General features: G+C 45.5%; 1 protein-coding gene across 2 annotated transcripts in view; it reads left to right on the top strand.

Moving 5' to 3' along the window:
* The window catches only part of CACNG3 (calcium voltage-gated channel auxiliary subunit gamma 3), an 88,174-nt gene extending 66,076 nt beyond the window's left edge, over positions 1-22,098 (top strand). The window contains exons 1-5 of one of the 2 annotated variants that reach the window (XM_075995183.1): positions 143-278; positions 5,824-5,907; positions 6,353-6,401; positions 11,717-11,857; positions 16,349-16,956. In XM_075995183.1, coding sequence (XP_075851298.1) covers positions 258-278; positions 5,824-5,907; positions 6,353-6,401; positions 11,717-11,857; positions 16,349-16,860 — 807 coding nt within the window. In that variant the 5' untranslated portion in view covers positions 143-257 and the 3' untranslated portion in view covers positions 16,861-16,956. Of the gene's footprint in view, positions 1-142; positions 279-5,823; positions 5,908-6,352; positions 6,402-11,716; positions 11,858-16,348 lie in introns of those variants that run through there. The other variant, XM_012780167.3, reaches the window with a different exon arrangement.
* The last annotated feature ends 389 nt before the right edge of the window (positions 22,099-22,487 follow it).

Consider the following 22,487-nt stretch of genomic DNA (forward strand, 5'->3'; position numbering starts at 1 on the left):
TGGGCACTGGTGAATTTCCTAGGCCCTAAAACCAATCTGCACAGCCCGGTTCTCCACCCTATTCTGGATTCCCTGCACCTCCTCCCCTCTCATTTGTGCCCTCTGGATCTGCCCTGCAGCACACCCACCAGTTCTCCAATGCGTTTTCCTCTTTTGCATTCTCTCTCCTCATCACACATGCTATTCCCTCTGCTTCGAGAAACACGCCTCCTTTCTGCTGATTAACTTCTAATTAACCTTCAGGGCTCAGCTTAGACATGATTTCACTCAACATTCAGGTAACAAAAATTATTCTACTGAGTTATCAGGTGAGAGAATTTTGGGTGGTGGGGGGGAAGTGCTTTTACTTTTAATCCTTTCCATACTATTTGGATTTTCTAACTGTGTACATATATTCTTTTAATTTAAAAGGGATTATCAGAATAAAGGATAATGAACTGCTTCTTTTTTCTTTGTAATATTTCTCTGCATTGAAAAACTACCCTAATAAATGTTACTTTTAAATGCCCGTAACCACAATGACTTAATTAGCACTGCTTTGTTGTGTGGTTTAATATCATATAAGAAACCACCGCAGTCAGTTTTTTTACCCATTCTAATGTTTTTTTGTTTTCTTAGCAAATTGTTTTCCCAAAGAATTAGCCCCAAGTAGACTAATTCTATCACCTGGAAAAAAAAAAATGGTAGTCTTACCCTTTTGTTTTCTGTTGCTTACAACTCTTAATTCTGTTTTATGCCTTCTTGTGGAAGCCAGACCTTGCAGAACCCTGGTAAATAATAGATTCGATGGTGGGCATTCTTGTCTCATTCTTGATTTTAATAAAAATATTTCTAGGGTTTGACCTTTAAGAAGGATTATCAGAAGTTATAGCTAGATGGGAGGAATAATTTCCAGCATTTTGTAGCACTCTAGGGTGAATATAGTGAACAATAATTTAGTGTGCATTTTCCAAAAAACTATAAGAAAGGATTGTGAATGTTTACAACACAAAGAAATGATAAATGTTCTAGGTGATGGATATGCTATTACCCTGATTTGATCATTACACATTGTATGCATGTATCGAAATATCGCTCTGCATCCCATAAATATGTACAATTATTACATACGTGTCAACTAAAAATAAAAAGGGCAAAAAGGGAATGTTGGTTTAAGGTTGGCACCCTTCCTCGTATCCTTCCATCATCTGAACCAGAACATTATTGGTACAATCTTCTCTGCCAAGGATGAAGCTGTGGTCACCACAAAGCCAGTCTCTACAACTATATTAATACTTCCACACCTCAGGAAATCCCTCTTGGCTCTATCATCCATTCCAAATCTCTCCCTGGGGTCCTGGGGTCTGTGCAATCTCACAGCTCAGTTCTCACATCTACCCTATGCTGGGGTCCCCATCACCTCTCACCTGTAACCACTGGATCTGTCTCCCAAACCAGCCACCTTCAATCGTCTTCCTGGTTTGCTTCACTCCGATTGCTACTTCTCTCTGCTCCAATGCCTTAGCTTAAAGCTGTGCTAAGACAGTACTTGTCTCTACATTCTGACTTCCTCTTTGCAGTTTGAATGTTTCCACCATCTCTCTTGGTTCTATCCTCTGCAGGTGCTGGCAAGTCCAACCCCATTCTATTTTTCTTAGATTTACTGTTATGGGGAAATACTCCTGAGAAAATGTAAGCAAGAAGAAAGAACAGCATGATCTCAATTTTGTAAAACCATTTGTGTGTGAAAGCACAGGGAAAAAAGCCTGGAAGGAAATATGCAAAAATGCTAAGTAGTGGTTATTTCTGGGAGTGAGCAATATGCTACTTATATGAATGGCCAAGTTCACTTTGTGATGAATATATGACTTGGGATGCCAGCAGCTTCATTTTCAGTATGGAGTCTTTCTTGGGGAAATTCCTGATTCTCTTTCCTTATATATTGCTTTTTGAAATCTCACCATGGTGCCAATGTGTCTCTTATGGTCTAAAATACCTACCCAAACCAATGGTAATAATAGCTATAATTTATTGAGTTCTTACTATGTGCCAAGGCCTGTACCAAACACTTTACGTCATTGCCTGATTAAAAGATTTATATGTAAAGTGCTGAGAACAGCAACTGGTGCTGTAACTATGATTACTGCCTCAATTAATTCTTATGGCAACTCCATGAAGTTACTATTATTATCTTCACTCTGTAGAAGAAGAAACTGAGGTTTGGAGGTAATTTGCTGTAGGGTCCACAACTAGTAAGTGGCTGAGTCAGGATTCATATCCAAGTATGCCACCAAAGACTGGGCTTTTACCAAACATATATTGGTCCAGGGGTTGCAAACACAAATATCTACAGGGCCAGTCAAGTAACATGGAGCCAGGTGGGGACTTTGGCCAACTGGGGGGTTTGTCCAGCTAAAGGGGGTTGTTGGAGGGCTCCCCATTTTTTAAGAGAAACTGTGAATCAGGTTTTCATGTGAAATGCACTGAATTTTAGATTGTAGCAATATATTTAATTTTAAAAAATAAGATATGCAATGAAATATTGCAGGTAAAATAAAAACAAAACACACAAAATCACAAAACAAAACAGTCTGTAGCCCAGATTTGCCCAAGAAGCCTAATATTATCTACTTTAGAAGCACTAGGCTGGATCCCAGAAAGGCCTAAACTCTCCTTTTCTTTCCACTTTTGCCCATACAGGACAGAAACTTTAGGCCAGGGATCAGCAAAATTTTTCTTAAAGAACCAGAGAGTAAATATTGTCATCATTGCTGTCTCTGCCACAAATACTCAAGTCTGCCATAGTAGCATGAAAGTTGCCATTGAAACTATGTAAATAAATGGGCATGATCGTGTCTCAATACAACTTTATAGATGCTGAAATTTGAATTTCACATTTTTTTACATATCATAAATACATTCTTTTGATATTTTTCCAGCATCTATGAAAAAAACATTCTTAGCTCATGGGCAGTACAAAGATGGGTGGTACACAGGTATAGACCATTAAAAAATGGTGACTGTGTCTCCAGGAACTACCAGTGTTTGCTGGTTCTAAATCCTTAAGTCACCTTGAATACGCCCATTTCACAAGCAGATGTGGGCATGCGGTGTGGCTCCTAATTCCCACAGTGATGCAGATGGATCTGTTTAGTAGTGTTCCCATTCCATCTTCACCTGAACCTTTCTTCCCATGAGCTCTTTTATGGAGTATGTAAAATAGCTAGCAATGAGATAGTACTCCACCAACCCCCTTGGCCTGCCCAGTGGTCCCTGGCATACATCATGAAGAAAGCATAGTTGATGGGAAACTACTAGTTCAGTGCATTGCCACAAATCGATAGCAGGGGATGGACAACAAAGCTATCATAAAGCCACCTGGCAAGAAACTCTGCTTACAACACTAAAACCTGTTGAAGAGAATGCAATTCCTACAGTGGTTAGAAACTTTGGCTTTGGAGTCAGCCAGACCCACACTTGAGTGTACCATTTACTAGCTGTGCCCTTGGGCTGACTTTGCTAAGCCTCAGTTTCCTCATTCATAAAATGGGTCATAACACCAGGCACCTTATGTGACTATTTTGAGAGCTAAAGAGGATAAAACATGTAAAATACTTAGAATGGCACCTGGTATATAACAAGTGCACAATGTGTGTTACTCATGATTTAGTGCCCAGTCAACTGAAAGGGAACAGGGCTTAAAAACAAACAGGAATATGTGAATGAAACTCTAAATTCTGAACAAGAATAAGTAAGGCCTTTTTTCGATATCAGGGAAGAAATTATGGGTCTGTATTTCTTCCAAGAATTTCCTTGAGTCTTCTCTCCTGAACCCCATTCTTGGTCTTGAGTCTATTCCTTGCCTGGTAACCAAGGAGATGTTCTACATATTTCATCACATTTATAATGAAATGCCTCTGGCTTGGAGTCTACTTGTAGTAGGAATTAAATATATGGCACTTTTATTATTATTAGATAATAATAGACATAATGACAGTAGACATCATAATAATGGCACCATTCATAGTGCAATGATGAAACCACAGGCTTGGGAATCTGGATTCTGTCACTCACCAGCTGTGACACCTTCATCTCCTCTGTGATACACCATTGTATTGTCCAGAGGAAAGAACCCAAACTCTGTAAAAATAATTTAAAGAGGTTTACTTATTCTGAGCCGAATATGTGTGAGCCTGGCCCGGAGAGCTATGCCCAAGAAGTGTTGAGCAAGTGGTCTTGTGCAGGGTGGGGAACCCATGGCTTTCTGATTTCAAGATTGTTCTTTTTAAAGCACCAAACAAGGCAAGAAAAGCTCCATCTATCTCTACTACACCCCTTTTGAATAGAAGAATTTGTTCTGTGAAATCTGGATTCAGTCAAAAGGCTGCACTTTTGACCTAGGACCTAGAAGGCCATATGTTCCCCAATACGTGGAAGGCATATGTTGGTTTGGCCCGAAAAGGCAGGACATCTCAAAGTGGCGCATTACAGGTTATAGGTGGGTTTAAAGATTCTTTGATTTGTAATTGGGTTAAAAAAAAATGAAGCTTTGTCTAAAGGCTTGGAATGTTTTAAGTTAAGAAAGTCTGTTAATCAGAGACAGGCCACCAGACATATACTCAGACTCAAGTGATCCGTTAAGTAAATTGATGACCTACAGGTGTGGTTTAAGCTTTGTCTTGCATAGCCTTAGGCCTGTTAATGAGTTAAGGATGTCAGGACGTCTCCAAGAGGGGAAGGGAGTATGACAAGCATGTCTGACCTGCCTTCTCCTGGCCAGCAACTCAGTAAACAAGATAAGGAATGTGAGGTTTCAGCTCTGTGCTTAGCCCACCAGAAGCACTTAGTAAGTGTCAGCCATTATTGCGACATGCCCAGAGCTTTGCAAAATTATCTCACGTTCCTGTATGGCCTTATTTCACTTAACAATAACTGCTCTGAAATACAAGCCCAGCTCTGTCTTAGTCTGAGCCTTGTCCACTTTCCACGACACCATAACACCCCTCCCTCCTTTCCATGGCAGGGATGGACGAGAATGCATCATTTCATGCTGTGTTGAGGCGAGAAGTTTGGAAAATTGTTTGTCATTGATAGGAACTAGCAGAGCCATTAACTGCCCGCAGAGGTTGGTTAATTGGCTAGTTACCAAACACCCACAACCGAGTTAAGTTTATGCTGAAGAAAGGAAAGGAAGTCAGTGCAGACAGTTGCTCCAAGATGCATCCTTCGGCAAATCTGCAGCTCCCAAGGGGGTGAGCCACACAGCAAGAGACAGTGTGAGCTGTGATCTTTGGGGAGGGCAGAGAGGGACGAGGACAGCCCTGTGGTCAGATGTGAGCACTGCCAGGGAGAGCGGACTATGCCGAAATGCCCAGATTCGGATCTTGATTGGAATTCTGGCTCTAGTTCGTACCTGAGGGATTTCAGGCAGAATTCTTAAGCCCAGGGTCCTCACCTGTAAAATGGGAAGATCTAATAAATTGCTGTACTTAAATTCCACCTGCCTTTTCCTTCACTGATCAGGGGAGAGGAGGAAGATAAGAAGATAATCCTCATAATCGGTGCTTATGCTTCATGGTGTCTCACCCTTCTACATGGGTCCCAACAACACACAAAATCTAAGTAGCAGCAAATTTCAGTCTTCTGCTTTTTATTGGTTTGTTTGTTTTTGTTTGCCTCTACTGGTCTCCTTTTTGTGCCCTAAAGAAAGATGCACTTGGGCCTCCCTTAGGCACAGCCCCCAGCAAGCAGCAAAAGGCTCTGCACCGTGGGGGTGAGGACCCAGGCTGGGCCCCAGAGGCCCCGTCTCCTCCCCCTGGCTCAAGACTGTGTTTGTTTCCACAGGGGCTTTCCGAGGTGTGTGCAAAAAAATCGATCACTTCCCTGAAGATGCTGACTACGAACAGGACACGGCTGAGTATCTCCTGCGTAAGTTCCTGAGCTTCTTGGGTCTCCCCTGGCTGCAAGGGAAGGGTCCCTGCCACGACTCACCTCCCTCCAAGTTTGAGGTTTCTCAGTACCCATCCCTAGAAATGGATAAATGCAAAGGAGCTTCAGATGCCTCTAGACAAAGACATTCAAGTGGTTCTGATATCTATGTCTCTTTTCATTTCAATGAACCAGAAATAGAAAGGAAAGGAAAAAGTAGGTGAGTCAAAACCAAAAGGTTCTTTTTAGTCTGCTTAGGAGAAAAATGTAAGGAATTTTCTTGAACTTGAATACGAGTTTTCGCCTTCCCCAGAGGGTTGATTTGAGGTGCTAATGGGTACAGTGCTAAGGGGTGAGGTGAGGTGCTAATGGGCAAGGTCCCAAGGGGCAAGGCCTGGGAGAAGAAATACAACCAAACATCACCTCTCCTTTGACTTCCCTTCAGTTTCAATCCTACTGGGACAGGACCAGTGTCTCCATAGGATTTTTCCAAGGTCAGTCACCTGGATATGACACGAACTGTCACAACTACAGCATGTGGGAGCTAGTAGAGTGTGGTGGCTTCGAGCAAGCCTCCTGGAATTGGCTTTGACCCTGGTTTGACTCCCTACTAGCTGGATTGGCCCCTGGGCAAGTTGCTTCACCTCTCTATCTCTTAAATTTCTTCATCTATTCTGAAATGGAGATTACAATATCATCTATCTGACAGGGTCATGAAAATGAAATAAGCTAATGCATATTACACTTAGCTCCGAGCCCAACATGTAGTCACGAGGCAATATATGTTAGCTCTTGCTCGTGGTATGGGATTAGCAGCGGCAAAGTTCAACTGCAGACATGACCTTACATTGGTCCAGACACAGAGAGAACTTGGTTTAGGATTTAAATGTGATTTCTTCAGCAAAAAATATATATCCAGTTCATGCAAAAGGAAAATGCTAAGGCATTGACTCATTTGCTATTCAGGAGCGTTAAATTTAAGGTGTTTTTTTTTTCTAACTGCCATTATAAATAAAAACTCCAAGTAATTGTCCTATTCAGATTACGTTTGTAGCTCATAGCTTAAGAAGCGTGTTTTTAAAATTGAAATCATTTTTAGCTTTAATCATGCCTGCTAGTCTGCAGATGGCTGTGGATCTTAATCGCGTAACAATAGGAACAGTGTGGTCAATGTAAAAGGAACAGTTGTTTTCAGGCTAACTTTTTAACATAAACATAGCATTTATCCCTTTTTGGTCCTTATCCATCAACTAGAATTTATTCAAACCCCTCCCTTCAGCAGCTCAAAAGGATTTGGTGTGGGGAGGAAAAGCCACACATAGGTAGAGACATAGGCCAAAATTTGGGGGATGTCACAGGGTACTTGGACCTCCTCAAAAGAGAACAGCTTTATAGTCATCACAAATGGAGTTTTCCTGGAATGCCCATCATTTTTCTTTGTTTTTCTTTCCCATTTTGATAAAATATTTTCACATTTGCCATGTTGAAGACTAAACAGAACTGTGGCTTCTATTGCACAACTTTGCAAAGCCGGTTTTGGGGGTTCTTCTGAGAGGTCAATTGCTTTCCCAGGAAGGCATTTTTCTCCCCTCTGGGAAAATGGGGTCCTCTGTCCCTTCATCTCCCCTCACCCACACCATATGGTCCACATAAGCTTCACCAATCAATAGCCACAGAATCCAGCTAAGGTTAAGGAGGGGCATTAACAAGTGCACAGATTTCCTGCTGGGAATTCTGGAATCAATCCCTGACCCAGCCACACAGGGCCAGGGGCATGTCCCAAAGGGGCCTCCCTGCCCATCCAGTGTTTATGCTGCCAGTTCCTGCCATGACCGCTATTAATGGGAAAAACCAAACTCTGTAAAATAATTTAAAAGAGGTTTATTCTGAGTCAATATGAGTGACCACAGCCCTGGAGAGACACAATGTCAAGAGTTTCTGAGAAAGTGGTCCTGAGGTAGTCAGGTTAGTTTAGTTTTATATGTTTTAGGGAGAATGGAATCGCAGGTAAAATCATAAATCAATATAATAAAGGTATGCATGGGTCTGACCCAAAAAGCTGGGATATCTTGAAGCAGTGGCTTGCAAGTCAGAGGTGGATTTAGAAATTCTTTAATTGGCAATTGGCTGAGAGAGTTAAGCTTTGTCTAAAAATTTGGAGTCAATAGGAAGAATGCCTAAGTTAAGATAAGGTGGTCTGTTATCTGTCATGTGATACCATGCCAGCAAAAAAGACCTGTTTAATTAGATCTTATGCATTGGAAAGCATGACTTAACCCTTGCCTTGCATGGCCTTCCATCTTGTTTATAATTTGGTATCTTATTCCCACAAAGAGTCTGCTTTGTCAGTCTCATGATCCCTGTTTTAACATTAATGTTGGCCAATCATTGTGTCCAAACTCCAAAAGGGAGGAGGTATAATGAAGTGTGTCCAACCTCCCTTCCTTTCATGGCTGAGAAATCAGTTTTAAGGTTTTTCTAGGGTCCCCTTGGCCAAGAGAGCATCTATTCAGTCAGTGGCAGACTGAGGACCTTATTTTTAGTTTACACCCCCAACCCTGGTAGAACTGAGATTCTGCATATTGATTTTTCTGCCATTTTCTCTTTCTCGTGTGCTTTTTGGGATAGATGACAGCCTAAACCCACAGCAGAAGGCTCAACAGCCCACAGGTTCTGTTGATTAGAAACTCTCATCACACAGCCTTACACTCAGCAAAGTCCTGCTCAGCCCCTGATGGTGGAAATTCACTCGAACAAGCTCATGTCCCCATCCTTATGACCCTAACTTAGCTCCAGATAGTTTGGGGAGAAGAAACAGAGAAAGAAGATAGTAAAACCTTTTGGTTCTGAAGCCACCATGTGTTCAGTGGGCTAAAAACAAATGCAGAATGGACTCCAACTGACTTGGGAGAAAATAGCAGCCAAAAATGGCCTGTCGGAGGCAGACAACTGTAGCCAGAGTTTATAGAATCTGCTCACGTTTCATTTGTGGGGCAGAGAGTGGAGTGTGGCCACCAGTGGGTTGCCAAACGGTTACTGCACCATTTGGGAAACAGTCATATTTATACATCTCATATCCACACAGTTCACATATATACATTTTTTATTTATTTTTTTCAGCATATTATGGGGGTACAAATGTTAAGGTTACGTATATTGCCCTTGCCCCACCTCCCCCCTCAAGTCAGAGCTTCAAGCCTGTTCATCCCCCAGTTGGTGTGCATCACGCTCATTATGTATGTATACTTTTATAACCAACACAATTCAATAGCTTTGGGCATTCAGATCATTTCTTAGGGTACATGTCAAAGGTTAATCATTCTTTGAAAATTTTTTAAATGATATTATCTTTTTTATCAATTATACTCATTACATTGAATATTTGAGCAATTACTGTCAATACACAATGCAAATGATCCCTTAAAGATTAGTTCACAGGATCCTCATGGGTGCCAGAAGCCAGTTGAAGCAGACCCACCACTAGTATCTGTGGGGGCCCAGGGGCAAGGGTCCCAATGGAAACCCACAGGTCATAGGTGTAAATCTTTAGAAATGATAAGTAAGCTGCGCCCAGAGGTGGACCTTATTACGAATAAGCTACACCCACACCCAGGACCTCAGAGCCCACTCCCTGGGATTGCCCCGAGACCTGGGGGCTAACGGAGCCACGGGGGCCAGGCCTGCCTCCTGCAAGCCTGCATGGTGGCAAAGATAATGTTTCAGAAGCTGGCAAGGACACTGCTCTAATCACACCCCAGGGGGTCAAGACCACCAGGATCCTCTCCCCCATGCTTGGCTTCTCCCAGAAAGATTTCTGGACAGTTTGAAACCCCTCCCAAAACCTCGTCATCACAGCAGAGGGGTGAGAGGAGTGCAGTTACCTGGGACCCTAAACTGCCCAGACCCCCCGTGTTGGGTAATTTGAGGCAGCTGCCTTGAAACGAAAGCAAGGACCCTTCCATCTTCTGATCATTAAGAGAATCTCACCCCTGTGTGCCCCCAGCCCCACATCCCAGGTCTCCCCTATCGCCCCCCACCCCCGCCAGGCAATCCCCGTGGACTAAATCGGTTACCAAACTTTCAGAAAACTTAAAAAAACAAAACAAGCAAAACAAAAGTGCAAAGAGCTTGGCAGCTGGAGCCTGAGCCATTGACATGCAGTAGCAGACAGAGAGGGCTGGAGCTAAACCATCAGGGAAACACACAGTGCATGTAGTGGGTAGAGCCTTGAATGCCGAGTAACGTGAACTAAGCTTTGAACCCCCTATGGTCAAAATGAACTCATGGCCCTCGCGGCCCCCTGTGCTGCTCCTCCTGCAGATGGTGTTTGGGTCCAGAAGGGCTCCAGCATTCCCTCAGACCAAACACGCTCGCAGCCCACAGCCAGTCCACACACAAAGTCCTTTGGCTTGACTTTCAAAACATAAAACACACTCTGAATCCGACCACGTCTCCTCACCTCCGGTCTACCACCCCAGCCCAAGGAGCAGTGGGCTCTCACCTGGGTTCAAACAGGGCCCCACCCTCAGAAGGGCCCCACCCTTGGGTCACTGGTCTGCGGTCACCATCTTGAAATTCTTAACAAATCTGGAACAAGAGGCCTCACATTTTTATTTTGACAAAAGGCAAGTTACTAGCTGGTCCTGCCTGTCATCTCTGCTAGAACCTGAGCCCCATGAGGACAGGGCCCCTGGAGCTTTTGTACACCAGTGAGCACAAGAATTTATCCACCTGGTACATTCTGGCCTGGACTTACTGGGAAATAGTCTTATCCTGGTTGGGTAAATCCTGGTATATCCCCACCCAAGTCCTCTGCCAGGACATTAGGGCCTGTCCATGATCCGGAAACTAAGGTGTGACACAGGGGCTTCCGGGACTGCATCAATTCCTCACCAGTGTCCATTCTGAAGGGCAGTGCCTGTGCCTTGTGGTTGTTAAACGTTGCAGCTAGTAACCCAGCACGCGGCACAGCACCTGGCATCTAGTAGGTGCTCAAGAAATGTTTGTTGAATGAATAAATAAATACATTTGTTCATTCAGTGACTAAAAGGGTATTAAATGGGCATTGCCAGGCTCTGTGTGCAAATGTAGGTATGTGCTGGGAAAGATTTGCATTTGGATGAGTGGTGTGCGGTCTGAGAGAAGTCCCTGTGTACAGGTCTGGCTACATAATTTGCAGGTGAAAATCCCAGGCTCCTGGTTCAAAATGCAGGCAAAAAGGACCCTTTCCTTTCTTCTGTGATCCCTCTTGTGACCTGTCATGGTGTTTTTAATTTGCTGTTTAATATCACACTCTCTTGGAGGTAGGGGCACTCTCCAGGCGAGTGCAAATCTCCCCAGGGACCTGCAGCTTATACCCAAATCTGATTTTCTTGTGTTCATTGCCCAGACCCTTAGCAGGGGCACAGAGTGGCAGAGGTCACTGGGCTGAGGCTGAGGGAGTCCCAGGGAGGCCCGGAGGTGGGCCGGTGTTGGTGGCGGGTGGCAGGTGGGGAGGCAGGGGTGCGTAGGGTGTGGATAAAGTGGTCCCGTATGCATCAAGGTTCCAAGCCTCCAGCAAATGCACCATCGTCCCCTCAGATTCACAAAACACACATTCAAGGGCACAATCATTATGACTCTCAGGATGGTGATTGCAGAGCGCTGACCCCAAGCCCGGAGCCTCCTTCCAAACACAGGGCCCTGAGAGACTGCGCTGGTCTCACGCCCACGTACCTCTGCGCTGGCTTCCCCCGGGCAGCCCCTGCCCACGGTGGGCGGATCCGGGGCTGGCCGGGTGCAGGCAGAAGCGTCTTCCTTCTCTCCGCAGGGGCTGTGAGGGCTTCCAGTGTCTTCCCCATCCTCAGCGTCACGCTGCTGTTCTTCGGCGGGCTCTGCGTGGCAGCCAGCGAGTTCCACCGCAGCAGACACAATGTCATTCTCAGCGCGGGCATCTTTTTTGTCTCTGCAGGTGAGTGTCTGGCCCCCAGCCCTGATCTTTTCGCAGACACCAAGGCAAAGCCAGGGCTGTGTGGAGAAGCAATGCTATTTGGGGCTCCCTCCAGGGGAAAAAAGGCAAGAAAATGTGCAGATTGTCATGCTAAGGATAACAACGCAAAGAATTTCGTTAGAACCAAAGATGCTGAAACTCCAGCTGAGGGTGGCATAAAGCAAAGACAGGGAGGGGACAGGGTTTCAGGGTCAGGAGAGAGAGACTGATTAACAGGAGAGTGTATGTGCATGTTTGTACATGTGCTAGGTGTGAACTGAGAGACAGAGTCAGTGTGTTTTAAAGGGCTCCACTTTTCTGTTCACTTAGGCACGTTTGCATACCGTCCCTGGCCCTGTGCGGTATGTGTTTTGCCAGTTAACTACAGTTCACAGCTTTGCAAGTGCTCAAATCCTCATATCATCAAGGTGTCTCTGGGAACACATTAAAGACAACAGCCCAAGATGCTCTTGGGAAGGCCCTTCCAATCAATAGCAGACCCGACCAGGAGGCGGCCCAGGGTGGCAAGGCAGAGGAGAGACAATCTTCAGAAGATGGTCCTGCCTTCTCTGCCCTCCCTTCTCCAGCCTTCCTCTGGTGTTCTCATCTTCCTCGATTTCCTCTGGGTTTTCATCTTTCCTCTCATTTCTTTACGGTCACTTTCCACCCCAGCCCTCTCAAAGGTAGATGAATGCCATCTGGATGAAATGCTTTAGAGAAGCAAAGAACAAGGCAGAAATGGGGGAAGATGTGGCTTAACTCTTTGGTGATGACCTTCAAACTTTGCAGAATATTTATTGAGATGGGAATGATGCCAGTGAGAAGGAGAGGCTCACCCTCCCAGATCTCAATCCTTCCTCCACCAAGGGGGCCTTGGGAAATGTGACCAACTCCTTGTAACTTGGCTTCCTTGACTTTAACATGACAAACAATAATAATATCAACTTCATGGGGTTGTAGGAAGCAGACTGAACATAAAAAGCACAATATCATTTTCTAGTATTGGAAAAGCAAAAATATAGTTCCCAAGTCTAAAGCTCAGCATCCTGGTGCCCTATGGAACTTGTTTGGGTTCCTTCCCCACCATTTTCCCTTCTGTGAAAGGAGAAAGTGGGACCATCCAGCTCTGACTCTCTAGAACTGACTCCAGCAGAGACTGGGGAGAAAGCTGCCATCTTGCCCCGGGGATTGTGGTCAGCCCAAAGGTGGTGGTGGCCTCTGGCCACTCTCTGTGTGGACAGATGTCAACAACTGGCAAGCCCAGGGACTTGTGCGGCTTTGAGGCACAGTGCTGTCACTGGTGGCCCCGTCCAGACCTTATAGGCTCTGCTGGATCCAGAGGATCAGGACCAACGTTGTGCTGATGTGAGAGTTTGCTAAGAACAAGAGAAGATCATTATTTTGTCCCCCAAGGGGATTGTTAGGCAAGAGTGTGTCACCAGCAACTTTCTTCTTACAAGAGGTGTTGTGTGGGATGGCAGGTAGATTAGACGTGCAGGAACTAGAAAGCACATGGCTTCATGGAGAAAGCCCTGACAGGAAGCAGGAAGCTTGGGGTGTAATACTCCACCCCTCCACTAATCTCCCCGAGCACCCCTAAGATCCTCGGTTTCTCCACCTCTAAAATGAAAGGAGTGGAGAATTCAACACTCTCTAAGTCTCTGTTTTGCTCAGCTGCTCTAAGGTTTGTGGTTTCAGGTGAGCAATCAAGAACCTATTATTGAGCACCTACTGTGTGCCAGGTTCTGTGTGCAGTGCTCAAGAGCATGAGCTCTGAAGCCAGACTGCCTGGTGCAAAGCTTGGCTCTACTACTTCCCTGCTGTGTAGCCTTGGGCAGGTCACTCAATCTCTCTGTGCCTCTATTTCCCCATCTGAAAAATGAGGATAATAACAGCCCCACTTCTTGAGGCTGTTGAGAGGAGTAATGAGTTGATATGCCCTAAAGTGCTCAGAAAGGTGCCTAGCATCAAGTACGTGCTCAATACATAGTAGCTGTTGTTTTATACACTGTACCATTTAATTCTCACTGCCAACCCAAATCGTTCACTCTTCACTTGTTCAGCAAATATGCACTGTGCACTCCCTACAGGTCAGGCTCTGGGCTAAGAGTTATGGACATAGGAATGAACAAGATAACCCTAGTCTTTGCCCCCAGGGAGCTTGCAGTCTAATGGGTGGAACGAAGTGGTTGACCATTCACATCTTGTTTTTCCCAAGCCTTATTACTGAACTCTAAATACACCATGGCTAAGAGTTCTGGGTTCAAATTTCCCTTCAACCATTTCCTAGCTGTGTTCGACATGGAAAGTTACTTAATCTTCTCTACGTCTCAATTTCCTCATCTGGAAAAAGGGGATAATTTTTTTAAAGGCAGGCCTATTGCAATCATTAATTGCCATGGTGTATATAAAGGCTATGCACAGTGCCTGGCATATAGTAAGTGCCCTATAAATGATTGACAACTCACTTGGCGTCTTGCCTATTTTTACCTAGTCTGACATCTGAGCCTCTCTTTAAACTTCTCTTTCTTTCTTTCCTCCTCCTCCCTACCCAGCAAGACCTCCTTCTGGGGCTTCCCAAATTTTGCCACTGAAATTTCCCAGCTGGTAGAGGAGAGAGAAACCATGGCCCTGGGGCATCAGGGGCCATTGCCAGAAGCCACCTTCATTGAGCCAATATGTCTCTGAAGTCTGCCTCCCATTTAACTTAAAAATTCATGTGAATTCTGCTTTTTCCTTCTTATTATATCCATGTTCATTTTAATATAAAAGAATGTGTCTTCCCTACTAATCTTCAAGCCAAATTGACACTCCAGGAAGAGGAGCCGTTTTTCATCCTGTGGTTTCTTGCAGCCTGGCACGAAACTGGATGTGTCAACCCCCAATATTAAGGAACAGCTCAGTAATGAGAGCTTGCTGCCTACCTGCTGAATGCCCGCGTGGGTAGAACCAAGAGGAGACAGGGCGGAAGCAGATGCTAGCCCTTCCCTCTGGGGGCAAGTTCTAGATGGAGTGTGATCAGAAGCCATATTCAAAATATTAATAACCCTCATGCATGTGCACCAGCCAATCAGAATGGTAGCACTGGAGCAGAGTCCTGTGGGTCCTCTTGCGCCAAGCTTTAGTCCTTTGGTTGCTCAACTGTAGGGAGATCGAGGGGATACCCAGGAGGATTATGGAACATTCCACGAATGGAGAGAGGACCCAGGAGGCTCTCAGAAATGGTTGCTTACCAACTGGTGTTGGGAACTTGAACGAGGGACAACCCCCATTTATCACCACCCTGTACAGGTAGCCTAAATTTGGAGGCAAGCAGATGCCAGCTGGTGTACCAACCTCCATGAGTCATTGCTGGCACCAAGCCCTTGAAACAAAGGGACAAAAAGAGACATTTCTTCTTCCCCCTTGGAGCAATAATGTGAGAAAGGTAGCCAGACATGGGCACAGCCCTCCAAAAATCTACTGTTTCTTCTTACCACTCCCTAGGGAGTCAATTCCTCTCCAATGGGCTGAGCAGCTATTGCCAATGCTATTCCGCTGGCACTTGGGGAAGCTAAGCCCGCAAGCCTTGTTTATTGGAGATAACAGCTTCGTGTTCCCCAATTCCTGACATTCAAACGACAGCTGAGCTAAAGCATTGTCTTATCCTGTGCAGATAAAAAGACTTGGTAAGCTGCTGTCCCTTCCCTATGGGTTTATTCATTCCCCAAATTGTAGTTCTAGACCCGTTGGACAGCTCCATTTGGACTCTCCATAAGCACTTCCAACTCAGTGTAGCCAAATCTCCCCTTTTCTCTTAAACCTGGTCTCTTTGCTGCCTCTTATTTTAGCTCAAAATGCCACCAGCCTCCCCATCATCCAAGCTGGGACCCTAGTCAGTCATTCTCAGTTCTTTCTCTCACACCCCCTGGTCAACGGCTTTCATCTCCTAGCTCACTCCTATTCAGTTTTCAGGATCCAGCTCAAATGTCACCTCACCTTCACTGCACAGAGCTTAGTCTTTCTCTCTCCCTTTGCTCCTGAACCATTTGATGTGTCTCTGGTAGAGCTCTTACTGCATGTTGCTGTAATTGCATTTATATGTCAGTCTCTCCTGCTAATGGTAAGGAATTCAAGGGCAGGAATGTGTATCTTGTTTGTCTTCCCCATGACTTAGTGCCAAAGATTAAGTGTTGATGGAACGAATTGCTTCTAAGGGGAAATAAATGCATTCTGAGTTCTACTGCACTTGCTGTAGGGGGAGAGTGTATTCCTTAGCTGAGTGCACACTGCCTGGGACGGAGCAGCAGAATTTTTCATTTCCCAAGAGACAGACCATGCAAGAAGAGCTCAGCGGTTGGATTTCCCAGCTCTAATCCATTCTCCTCTCTCCCCGTTACCTCCACGTTTTCTATAAATATTTCAAGACTCAAAATGACAGTCACCTCTGAGTTTATAAAAGACGTGTTGTTGTTTTTCCCCCCCTTCTCTTAGGGTTAAGCAACATCATCGGCATCATAGTTTATATATCAGCCAACGCTGGAGACCCTGGGCAGCGCGATTCCAAAAAAAGTTACTCCTATGGCTGGTCCTTTTATTTCGGAGCCTTCTCTTTCATCATCGCGGAAATTGTAGGAGTGGTTGCCGTGCACATCTACATTGAAAAACATCAGCAGTTACGTGCCAAATCCCACTCGGAGTTCCTGAAGAAATCTACCTTTGCCCGCCTCCCGCCCTACAGGTATAGATTCCGGAGGCGGTCAAGTTCTCGTTCCACAGAGCCCAGATCCCGAGACCTGTCCCCCATCAGCAAAGGCTTCCACACCATCCCTTCCACCGACATCTCGATGTTCACCCTCTCCCGGGACCCCTCAAAGATCACCATGGGGACCCTCCTCAACTCCGACCGGGACCACGCGTTTCTACAGTTCCACAATTCCACGCCCAAAGAGTACAAAGAGTCGCTGCATAATAATCCGGCCAACAGGCGCACCACGCCCGTCTGAACTGACCTCTGGCCTCTGCCCCACACCCAACACAGCCTTGGGGGAAGTGTACAGAGATGTCTCTGAGGTTGCATGGCATGGTCCTCGTGATGGTATTACTTTTTACAAAGAATGAAACCAAATGGACTCAGCCCTCTCCCACGTTTGCCTGTCCTCCTCCGAGTCCCAGCCCTCCGTCCCTTCCTCACTTTTCAAGCCCATCTTTACTGTCATTCCTCTCTCCGTATCTGTGCCAGATGTTTTCCTTTCTTCCTTCTTTACTGGAAGGACCTTCACATTCTTCCCTCCTTGGAAGAGGACTTTACTAAAAGTCACGGGTGGTGGCCAGGGGGGGATTCCCGAACCCCCATCGGGCGCGTTCATGGCTGTCCCCATCGTCTACCCACACAAATCCTCAGGAAACCAGCCGCCCGGGCGGCCCTGAGGGAGGCATTCACCTTTCCGTGTTAGAAAACCATGACCAGAAATCAAAGATGTCAGAGCCCCGAAGCAGCTAATGTAATAAGCACTCATGTTATTAAAGGTTTTGCCTTGTCGTAACCCACTGAGCTGCGGGAGTTTTGTTTCTTCTGGGTATTTCCTACACAAACTCACTCCCCTGCCACTCAACTGGCTCCTCTCTCCATCTTGGAAGCTGGGCTCTGCTCATCTGCACTCCAGCCACTAAGGGCGATCCCTCTTCACCTGTTGAAGCCAGTAAGATGTTCCCCACAAATGCCAGAGTCAGAGTGTTTCCCCACTTGAATCCCCGGAGGCTACCTGGGGGTGGGCGTGTGAACACTGGTGTTCAAGATCTAACTCTGGCCCAGAGGATCCCTAGAGCCTTGGGCAGGTCGCCCAAGCTGCAAGCCTCAGTCTTCTCCTCTGCAAAATGGAACATGATAATAATGCTCCCCTTCGTAGAGTTGTGAGGTTTAAATAAAATATCATATGTAAAATGATTAGCACATTGTAAATAATATATTTTTTTAATTTTTTGGATGGATTCAAGGCAGAGTTATCATTGTATCAGTCTGCTTGTGATGTTATAACAAAATGTCATAGACTGTTGGCTTAAACAACAGACACTTATTTCTCATAGTTCTGGAGGCTGGGGAGTCCAAGATCAAGGTGTCGGCAGATTCAGTTCCTGGGGAGGGCTCTCTTTCTGACTTGTAGACAGCAGCCTTCTTGCTGTGTCCTCCCATGATGAAAACAGGCAATCTGTCTCTCTTCCTCCTTTTGTAAAGCCCCAATCCCATTACAAGGGTTCCACCCTCATGACCTCAGCTAACCTTAATTACCTCCAAAAGGCCCCATCTCCAAATACCATCCCACTGGAGGTTAGGGCTTCAACATACAAATTTTGGGTGAGGGAAGGGGAGGGGGTGTGGCCACAATTCAGTCTCCAGCAAACATTACTGCAGGAAGACAAAAACCAAAGGAAAGTTATTTTATATGGAGGGAGCAAGAGAGTATACTTTGCATAGGCTCTGAGGGCTCTGGGAAGAGAGAGTGGAAGGACATTTGAATATTTTGAATATTTTATTTAGAAAGTATGAGAAATACATCATCTCTACCAGCAGTGACTTCCTCGAGTATTTATGGCAAACACCCAGGACTTCACACTTCCAGGGAGCCTTCCTGCTTAGGGCTCCAGCATTCTAGGAGGCAGGATTATGGTCCTAAGAACTCACACTTACCTAACACTGCAGGGTGCCAGGCTGATGCCAGGAGTGCCACACATGCTGGAAATCATTTCACCCTCCCAGTAACCCCACGAATAAGATACTATTGATCTCCCCATCTTATCAATGAGGAAACTGCGAAAAGAGAGGTTACGTGACTTACCCAGATTTTATCCCCACGATGGGACAGGAGTCTTGGGAAACCAGTAACTTGCTCCCACTCACGCAGTGAATTTTATTATCAAACGTGCACTAGGAACGATTCATTCCATTCAACACTTAAGAGTCACTGCATGCAAATGACACTCACATGCATCAGATTATATCATTTAATCCTCAAAACAACCATGTGTAGTAGGAACTATCGTCTCCATTTTGGCAGATGAGGGAAGAGAGGCTCAAAGAGAGTAAGCGTCTTGGGTGCTAATGAGCAAAGCTTGCGTTCAGATCCAAGCCTCTGCTTCCTACATCGGATGGCTTCCCCAGTGTTCCAGCGTTTTCCAAATCTCAGTCCTCTCGGTACCACTCTTGGGAAGTTGTTCATATCCACATACCACATAAATGATTATTTACCTAATGTTTTTCTTTAAATTTTTTCCTTCAACAAGTAGATTTTGAAAGGGAAATTTATGTCACTACTGGAAAAGGAAAGCTGGAATTCCTTGCCATGAGCAAAAGGTAACTGAGAAAATAAATACAATAAAAACAAAATAATTGTGCTGCTTTCTTGCTGTCGCTTGTCCCAAGCTGAAGGCTAGCTGCCAGCTCTTTGACAAAAGGATATAATGGAAGTGTTAGAGAGGTGTTAAAAGATATTCTAGCACCAAAAGAAGATGCTTCCCTTGGCTTCATCAGAAGGACCAGAGGCGAACCCCAAAGGGAATACCTTTCTCACTGTGTCATTCGATGCTTTATGACACTGTGACCGTGCATCCTATCACATCATCTCCTCCCACTCTTGGGGGAAAAGTGGCTCCTGTCACCCTTGGAGAGGGACAGATCTGAGAGCTGGAACAAATAGGTGATGAACACTGTGAACAGGAAGAGGCAACATCCAGATACCCCGGGAACTGGGAGTTTGTCAAAAACAGGGCATCTGGGGAGTTGATCCAGGGTGGAGAGAAAGGTCCCAGGGTCTTAACTAGCTGGGTGCCTGCCCTGGAGGCCAAGGATGAAGCTCTTCTGCAAAGGCCAGGGAGCTGGAGGAAGAGAAATGGGCACTTGAGCCCTGGAAAGGGCCCCTGCACCAGCCCTGCAGAGCTCTGGGACACAGCGAGCCTCAGGGTACTCTTGCTTCACGACTGCTCAGCAGTGCCCAGCTGGCTGGCATCAAATAAATATTAATATTATCACTTCCAGGTAGCAGCCAGGATTCTGGCCAGTCCTTGCCGTCCAAATCCCTGCAGAGAGCCTTCACATTCACTCAGCCACCACCCTGTGTGTCAAGCACTGTGCCATGAGCGTCACTTACTTTGTCTCGTTTAATCCTGATTTTGTGGTTGGTATTGTTGTTAAACCCATGGGCTAGATGCTGAAACTTGCAAGCAGACAGCAAAGCAGACACACAAACCCATGCCTGCCTGACCCCAAGGCCTACGCACAGCCACTGGCCAAGCTCTCCTGGTCACACTTCTCTAATCTCTTGCACCATCACTGAGTTTTCCATCTCCTTCTTCCCCAAAACTGCAGTTTCCTTTTTTCAGCTCACTCATTTCTAGACCAGAAACGAGTGGTCCTTCCACCGATCACAAGACCAGAATGCTTCCGTCTCTCTTTCAAGCTGTTTTAACGTGCAGCTCCTGAAGCTGATCTTTTGCCAAGTTACGTCTCTACTTTTCCAGAGGAGAGAGGCAGCTTGGCATTCAAGCACATGAACTCTGCAGCTGTATCTGTCCAGATTTAGAATCCCAGCTCTGCATTCATCAACCACAGACCTTCAACAACATAATCTTCCTGTATCTCAGCTTCCACATATGTAAAATGGGTGCAAAAGTAGTACTCACTCCATAGGCTTGTTGGGAGGATTAAATGAGCTTATATTCATGAAGCACTTGGAAAAGAATTTGAAACATAATAAGCACCATAGGAATTTTAGCTACTATTATTTAATATAGTTCTCAGATTTAGATTTTTTTTTCCATTTGGGCCCTTTTCTACCTAGACAATCTTATTTTCCAGATCTTGTCAGCATACACCTCTGCTCTAATCATGTCGGTAGTCACACTGTTCCCTGGCTATATCCACACGTATTCCCAATTCTCTGCCTTTGCTGATAAATGTTCTCCCTGTCTGAAATGTTTTCTCTTGTCCTCCTCCAATCCTACTCATCCTTTAAGGCCAAGATCAACCCTCAAGCTTTCCATGAGGTCTTTAGTGACTGCTCAGGCAATCCAATCTCTCACTTCTTGGCATTCATTCATTTAACACTTATTATTAAGCCCTTACTGTGTGCCCGTGCTGTTGATTGGGTGTCCGTCCCCTCCAAACCTCATGTTGAAATTTGATCCTCAATGTTGTAAGTGGGACCAAATGAGAGGTGTTTAGGTTGTCAGGGCAGATCCTTCATGAATAGATTAATGCCCTCCTTGGTAGGGTGGAGGGAGGGAGGGAGCTCTATTAGTTCTACTAGTTTCCAGGACAGGTAGTTGTTAAAAAAGAGGCTGGCACCTGCCCTCTCTCTTGCCTCCTTTCTCACCGTGTGATCGCTGCACACATTGGTCCCCTTTGCCTTCCCCCCTGAGTGGAAGCAGCCTGGGGCTGTCACCAGATGCCCAATCTTCCAGACGGCAGAATTGTGAGCCAAATAAACCTCTTTTCATTACAATCACCCAGCTTCAGGTATTCCTTTACAGCAACACAAAACAGATTAAGACAGCCAGAAGCAGCTATAATCCCAACAGACATGACTACTGTCCTCATAGAACTCTCAGTCTAGTGGGGGAGACAAACATTAAACAAGTGAGCACACAAATCAACATCATTTAAAGTTATGCTCTATGCCATGAAGGGGAAATATAAAGCAAAAAAATACAGAGCAATATAAACAGGGATCTCTAATTTTGCTGGGGGGTCAAGGAAGTGGAAGTGACATTTAGGATCAGACCAAAAGGCTGAGAAGAGTAGCATCAGATGAGGGCAGAGGACAGAGCTGGGTCCAGAGGATGCGGCGTTACAGGCATGTTAATGATTTGGGATTGTGACCCTAAGTGCATTTAGAAGCCACCTAACAGTTTTTAATTAGGGATATTGGACACAACCTAATACATATTTTCAGAAGTTTAGTAAGTTAGGCACACAGTGAAATACTCATTTCCTAAATCTCACCTCTGGAAATAGTTCTTTAAGGGCTTGTATCATTGCCTGCTTTGTCCACAGACCCTCGTGTAGGTAAATATGACCATGATTCTGCCCCAGTCACAGCTGATTAAATCATAAGATCACACATGATATAAGGAGAGCCAATCCATTCATAGGGTGGCCAGTGGCTAGGATTCGTGCCAGGGCTCCAAAAGGTCAGCTGTCCCAATTAGATATCTCTACTGGGATTTTTTTTGAGACAGAGCCTCACTCTGTCACCCTGGGAAGAGTGCAGTGGCATCATTGTAGCTCACTGCAACCTCAAACTCCTGGGCTTAAGCCATCCTTCTGCCTCAGCCTCCCAAGTAGTGGGTACTACAGGCTCATGCCACAATGCCTGGCTAATTTTTCTGTTTTTACTAGAGACAGGCTCTCACTCTTGCTCATGCTGGTCTTGAGCTACTGATCTCATGATCCTCCCACCTCAGCCTCCCAGAGTGCTAGGATTATAGGCATGAGCCACCATGCCTGGCCTCTACTGGGATTTGTAAGTAAGAGACACAGAAGGCAATCACTAGCTGGCTATAGGTAGTAGTGCCGAAAGGATATGAGGGAGCCAGCCATGGGGCTAGGGCAGCAGCAGTGGGTCAAATGCAAGCTGAT

The sequence above is a fragment of the Microcebus murinus genome, chromosome 19, assembly GCF_040939455.1.
Source record: "Microcebus murinus isolate Inina chromosome 19, M.murinus_Inina_mat1.0, whole genome shotgun sequence".
In the NCBI taxonomy this organism is placed as follows: Eukaryota; Metazoa; Chordata; class Mammalia; order Primates; family Cheirogaleidae; genus Microcebus; species Microcebus murinus.